This window comes from Poecilia reticulata, chromosome 8, assembly GCF_904066995.2.
Source record: "Poecilia reticulata chromosome 8, P_reticulata-male-v2, whole genome shotgun sequence".
Classification (NCBI taxonomy): domain Eukaryota; kingdom Metazoa; phylum Chordata; class Actinopteri; order Cyprinodontiformes; family Poeciliidae; genus Poecilia; species Poecilia reticulata.
In genome coordinates, this window is record NC_088837.1 from 14044936 (window position 1) to 14051749 (window position 6814).

At 36.9% G+C, this 6814-nt stretch overlaps 1 protein-coding gene across 1 annotated transcript; it reads left to right on the forward strand.

Moving 5' to 3' along the window:
• The first annotated feature begins 201 nt into the window (after window positions 1-201).
• mfsd13al (major facilitator superfamily domain containing 13a-like) lies at window positions 202-6814 on the forward strand. The gene is made up of 7 exons (XM_008416743.2): window positions 202-904; window positions 1550-1864; window positions 1946-2374; window positions 2552-2706; window positions 2787-2870; window positions 3511-3654; window positions 4498-6814. Exons 1-7 carry the CDS (start codon window positions 743-745, stop codon window positions 4637-4639), a joined length of 1431 nt encoding a protein of 476 aa, XP_008414965.2. The 5' UTR covers window positions 202-742; the 3' UTR covers window positions 4640-6814.

Below are 6814 nucleotides of genomic sequence, written 5' to 3' on the forward strand. Positions count from 1 at the left end.
GTATACTTAAGTGCATTATGGATCATATATACAGTTATGTTCAATAAATTTTAGTGTGCCATCTGAGTAGAGAAGGCTCGTTTTTTCCCTTGATTTTGAAAATATCAAGGGATATTTAATATAGAAGATAGTATGCTTCTATTAACATAGAAGCATACTAAACAACTAAATTGAAAGAAATAATAGCTTGAAAAGTATGGAGGACCAAAACATCATCCGCGCGTGTAATTTATATGTATAATGTTTTTCACGTTCTTATTGAAAATAATTACATTTTTCATTAATATCCTAAAGTTATTGAAATAGGCTATGATTTCCACAAGAACGGGCCACTCCCATTATGGCGGATAAGCTACGTCTTCAGTGTTACGGGATTGGCCTGTCTATCATCCAATCACAGAGCACTGCGTGCTATTCGTTTCTGCAGCCAATCAACTGTTTGTTTATCATGACTGAGGTCCAGTCAGAAATCTAGTTAGACATGATCGCGGATATCAGGCAGTTTGTGAAGATTTTTCCTGTTGTCAAACAGGCTTGCAGTAGTGGTGTTGACGGGAACAGACGCACTTAAAAAAAAGAAAACAACCAAAACTACTCTGGGCGTGCTTTCCTCCATAAGATCAACTAACTTCACATTTTGAGAATGCTTTTTTGCAATACATGACGTGTAGCATTTCTTCGCTCATGATACAAAGGAGAGACCTCAGTTTCCGCTGGGTGCCTTCGAGGAATAAACAGCAGGATGGCCCGACAATGGATAAACTGTGGGATCAACCATGCTGCTTTTGCATATGCCATGACTACACTGGGGTCATCCATGATCAACAATATTTTTAGCTTCTACTATGTCAAACTCTTTTTGAACAAATACAATATCTCTGAGGCAGCTTTCCACCAATCACAAGTGAGTATGTGAACGTATTCACCTGTTATACGTACTCGTGTTTGCAAAAACTACTTCCTGTTTTTGCGCACCTAAAAATCCTGTTATAGATTATATTATATACTCTGCTCTTTCTTAAACCGACTATTTACACAAGTAATCTTTTACAATCAACTATTCTATTAATTAGATTCTTTTTCCAAACATCATCATCTAATTCATTACAAATGTCTTATTGTCTGATGTGACCATTTCCAGACGTTTCCATCATTTTAACTAGGTTACTTGCAGAAATTACATAACTTCTATATTTTATTAGAATCCCACATAATAGATTAACAAGGAAATACTACATGTTAGTAAACTAGCGCTTATTTAGAGCTGCAATAATCTTTCTATAAACACAGACTGTACTAATAATATGTATATTTTGCATTTATAATAAAAACACTTTCGTCTGTAAATTTGTTTTACCTGAATCTTCTCAGTTCACCCAGTTCTAATTCACTAAAGAAACGCCGTTATTGCATTTTGAGTGCATTATTATGTTATATATGACTTGAAAATGGTCTCAAAACATTGTTTGTTAAACGTGTTCTTGGACAAATTAACTGGACGACCTGAATAAATCCTGCCTTACCTGTTTAAAATAATATGTGCCCACAGGTGGTATACATGGTGTGGAATGCTGTCAATGACCCTCTGTTTGGCTACTTGCAAGATAACTCCAGGGTGCCTTGCTGCTCTCAGCGACGTCTCTCCATCCTTTATGGCGCTCCTCTCTACTCGCTGTCCTTTCTCATTGCCTGGTTCCCATGGAGCACCTACTCGAGTGGTGACTGGTTGAGTGGCCTACACCTGACAGTGGCGCTGTGTGCCTTTGACGCGCTGTTGACTTTCGTGCTGCTCGCACAGTGTGCCTTATTTGCAGAGATTTCAAGCCACCACCATAATCGTTTAAGACTTATAAAATACAACCAGGTAAGCCCACTGTCTCTTCCCTAAACTCTTTAAAGTTAAAACACTACATCCTACTTATGCCTCTTCTTGTCTTTTCCTCAGCTGGCTTCTCTCATTGGGTCCTCTAGCGTTCTTTTCTGTGGCATGGTGTCGACAAACATGGAAAACTTCCAAGCTTTCCAGGCATTCACGGTGCTCATCGCTATAATTAGCTGCATCTGCATGATGTACACTGGGATTTACAGTAAAAGCCGCTTTGATAGTAAAATATATGAGTTAGTTGATCAAGAGTGTGCCGACAAGGGGGCAAGTAAAACGGCGTGCTCCCTCTCTATGTTGAAGGCGCTGACATGGCAGATTCTCACCAACAGGGACTTCCAGCTGTTTGTGGTCATGAACTTCTTCCAGGTGTTCATTTTGGCTTTCTTTAATAACTTCACCATGATATTCACGGAGCACTTGATTCCCCCAGATGCGCTTCCGTCGCTAGCCAAGAGTTTCATGTATGGAGCAGGATTCATCTTACCACAGGTACATTTTCTAAGACGCTTCAGGCTTTTGCATAAAAGGATCAATTAGAACCTAAATACTCAAGTTTTATTGGTTAAAACACATTCTTGTGTGTTTTTTTTTATGTCCATCTGTCAAATTTCTGCACATTTAAAAAAAATATATATTTATGATTTTAACCTCTTGTTCCCTCTGTAGCTTTTGGTTTTGAGTAGTCAGAGTCTTCTGCAAAGTCTTGGCTACTACAAGATCATCCTCTTCACATTTATCTTGGAGGCTGGGATGGCAGTCCTCATGTTTATTCTTGGTCCTCAACGTTACTACTTCTTGGCCTTTTTCCTCACTATTAATATGTAAGAAGCTTTAGCTTTGATTGCACTCTAGACTGTCCTTTGTATATAAGCTTATTTTGTGGTCTGATTCATTTATGCAGGGTTATAATACAAGCAGCCTTCAGTCTCTTTGGCTTGCCGTTGGCGGACATTATTGACATGGATCTGCAGAAATACAAACGCAGGTAAGAAAACACATAAGTATTGCATTTATTCTAAGGCATGTGTGAACATTTGGTTTACAGTATTTCCCAGCTTTCTTGGAAATAACTCAACAGGTATCCTTTTTTGACGACAAATGTTCCCAACCATTTTCATGTGGCTTCCTTTGGAAAATTTCAGAAAATTGCATGACTTAACTTTTCATATACAAATTCACTGTAGTTTGTTTTTTCAATGTAAAAGACCAAGTGGAAGAAGAAGTGGTAGAAAAATTATGCAAAGTATGATCTCATTTTTTGCAAATGAAAAATTTAAGTAGTATGATAATATGTCCGTCCATTTGCCATTTACACTTAAAATCCATATTTCCAATCAAACTCTCAACCAAAAAGTTTAAAAAGAAAATTGAAATGTGGCAAATATTCTTGTATACTGATATACTTTTTTTTACAACTGATATTTATCTTCCACCACGCTTAGTGAAGAGGATGTGAAAAGATGTAAATAAATGTCTCGACAGCCCACTTCAGTGAAGAGTGGTATCTTTAGCTCACTCAGTTTCCATAACAACCATTTATTTAGAAAAGCTTTTCACTGGGTTCCAATAAAGGTGGACTATCATTCAAGTTATTATAACTGGTGTTGTTCTTTGTGTTTTTTTAGCTCCCCTCTCTCCTCCATGGTGTTTGGAACAAATGCTCTGTTCACCAAACCAGCTCAGTCTCTGGCTCCCATGATAGTCCTTAAAATCATGAACCACTTTGGATATGAGAAACTGAAAGATGTGGGACAGGAGCCTAATCAAAGGTAGACAGTTTATTGCACTGACAATTATTTATTTTATAAACGGTAAAAACTTTTACTAAGCTGTAAAAGCACAGAATTGAATTTTTTTGTGAATAATTACTCTGCTATGAATTTTTGTTTTGAAACATAAATTGTTTAGAATGGAAACTAGTTTATCATCTCAAAAGTAAAATCAACTTCTGTCAGACAGTTCCAAAAAATTGAAAATATTTCACAAAATACTCAATTAACCATATTGATTATGTTTAAGTAATAAAAAATACTGAGTTTAACCCCTTAACTGTTAACCCAAAAACACACATTTGCAAGTAAACCATCGTCCTTGTGACGATTAAGATGTTTTACATTTGAATTTATTAAATCACTTCTAAGTTTATTTCCTTCTTAATTGAGTACATTTTCTAAACTATTTTTAAATGTAATTGTTGATGTGTTTTCTTGTGTTTTAATGATTAAAAACTGTTATTGTAAGCATATTGTTCAACTCCCACAATTAATCAATATGCTTTAAAAGGTGAAATTTGTGGAACAAAATACATTCTGGCAACTGAACCAAACACTGCACCACTTCTTCTCATAGTTTTATCTTCAGCTGAGTCACAGTTAATGATCTACAGATTGTGTCCTACTTCTTTCAGTTCAAAAGTCGCTGGTAATATAATAATTTACTTTGGGGCTAAATATAAATAATGTAGAAATGGCACAATATTAATGTACTATTATTGTAGGAAACAAATGTTTTTGAAATCTTTTTTTTAAGAGTTTGCTGGTGAACCAGGTTGAAGGGAGGACCAGCTGCAAATGAAAGTAACCTATGGCTGTTTTGTATCTCCTTGTTTCTAGTGCTCTGGAAAGTCTCCACAGTGTTATGTTCTACTTGGTCTGTCTGACACCCATGTGTGTCGCCATTCTGCAAGTTCTGGCTTGGAGGCCATTTTCCATCCGCAACAGTCACACAGTTGATTCCAAGTACATTGACACCTAGTATGAGTGTCCTCAGGGTGGAAAAGATAAGCTTTCACTGGATGGTTTGTTTTTGTGACTGCTGGAAATGGGCACCAGCAACCCTCCCAACCCTGGAAGGATAAACATGTTAGATGATGGGTGAATAAATGGTTTCTTTTTGTTGGTGTTTCTGGGGCCTCCTTCATCAATCTTGTTAAAATATATGTATTTTTAATTTGATAGGTGGTGAGGGAGATATGGAAAAATCGCATTCTCTTTAAAGACATTATAAGGTAATAATTTGACCTTTTACAGGTCCTAAAGTCTAATGAGAGGTGCTGGTCAGACTTGCTGTTGCTACTTTCCCTGTTGAATTTTACAAAAGCTGGAAGGGTTTATGTAGGCTTCGTGGTGTTGCTTTTCTTAAAAACTGGAATCTGATGTATGTTTTGTACACTTTAGATTATATGTAAATAATGTTAGGAGCTGATGAAGACCAGATCATCCTAATCCACAAAGCCTTGACCTCAAACAGGGTGTACTTTATTTCCCAGTGATTATAACAGTTTTCAGTGAAATAATATCGAGTTAGATAGAAATCAAGCTTTTCTTAATATTTGACTTATTTAAAAAAGTCAAATGCAGTTGGTAGCAGTGCAGCTACCAACTGCACTGCTGGTGCAGTTGGTAGCTGCACCAGCAGTGCAGTTGGTAGTGGTGCCCTGCACAAATTACCAGTGGTGCAGTTGGTAGCACTGTTGCCTTGCAGCAAGAAAGTTCTGGGTTCGATTCCCAGCCCGGGGTCTTTCTGCATGGAGTATGCATTTTCTCCCTGTGCATGAGTGGGTTTTCTCCGGGTACTCCAGTTTCCTCCCACAGTCCAAAATCATGTCTCTGTGTTGCCCTGTGACAGACCGGCAACCTGTCCAGGGTACAGAAAATGGATGGATGAAAAAATACCAAAAAAAAAAAAAAAAAATCTATCAGAAGAGGACAACCTCCACTTGTGATTTCCAGCATTCACAGTGTCAGGTTTCTTCTAGCTGTGGTGTAAAAATAAGATGTGTGTTGACTAACTGTGACTTTAAATGATCTGTCTGACAAACCCAGTCATGATTCTAGGTCAGGGGTGGGCAATCCTCTTCCTCGAGGGTCAGTGTCCTGCATCTCTTAGATGTCTCCATGGTTCAACACACTTGAATCCAACAGCTGAATCACCTCCTAAGTGCAGTCAGGTTCTCCAGAGTCCTGCTAACAACCTCATTATTTGACTCAGGTGTGTTGAAGTTGAGACGCATCTAAAAGTTGCAGGAGACTGGCCCTCGAGGCCTGGAGTTGCCCACCCCTGTTCTAGGTCTATGCTTGTGCTGTCCTCTGCACAACATCCGTTAAGAAAAAAAAATAAATCAAAATTACCCACACTGCATTAAGTCGACGGAGCAAAGTATCTCAACCGAACAACCGTATAAATAGAACTTATTTTGTTGCAAAAAGAAATGCATCTTGAAATGTTTTTGAGTTTACAACCCATGACTCCTTTGAACTAATGCTTGTCTAATGTTTTACCTTCACACTTTTACAGTCGCCTTTCAGGTTTGGTCTTTGTCTTATTTCCATTTTATGGCCTAACATAAAGCTAAAAACTGTTATTTTAAGTTTCTTTGAAAGCTATGCACTCATAAAATAGAAAATGAGTAGATTTATTTTACTTATGTAGGCTCTGATAGCTGTTTATTGTTGTTGAAGAAAATGCATAAAAACAATGCAAGTTATGTTTATAATAAATGACAGTGAGCTCAGTTGCATGTAATATTGACAACACACTCCAGCATGTATGCAAAAATAGGTTAATCTTTATTTACCTGGAAGGAACAGAATAAAAATTTTAAAAACATGAAAGATAAGGACCTTTATGAATATAAATTACAAGTGAAAACATGCAGTACACAGTTTCACAGGAAAAAAGTTTAATAGAAAATGTCACAATGATTAAAAATCAATTGCAGAAATAAAAATTAAATACCAGATTAGAGCCATTCCTTTGTAGGAGACGTATATGTCAAATGAAATTGATGCTGAATGAATCTGTGTTGTGTGTACATATGAAACTTTAAAAGTACACTGGACTCAAGGCTTCACAGCTGATTTGTTATCAGAGTTGTTTTAATATAAACTGGTTCAATAAAGATAATATTTGCTTATTTTGTAATGTCAA

Excerpts from the sequence above, each read along its gene's own strand:
- mfsd13al (XM_008416743.2), top strand. The coding sequence starts at position 743 with ATGGCCCGACAATGGATAAACTGTGGGATCAACCATGCTGCTTTTGCA. Across the intron at positions 905-1,549 it reads CAGCTTTCCACCAATCACAA|GTGGTATACATGGTGTGGAA; the intron begins GTGAGTATGTGA and ends ATGTGCCCACAG. Across the intron at positions 3,655-4,497 it reads GGACAGGAGCCTAATCAAAG|TGCTCTGGAAAGTCTCCACA; the intron begins GTAGACAGTTTA and ends CCTTGTTTCTAG.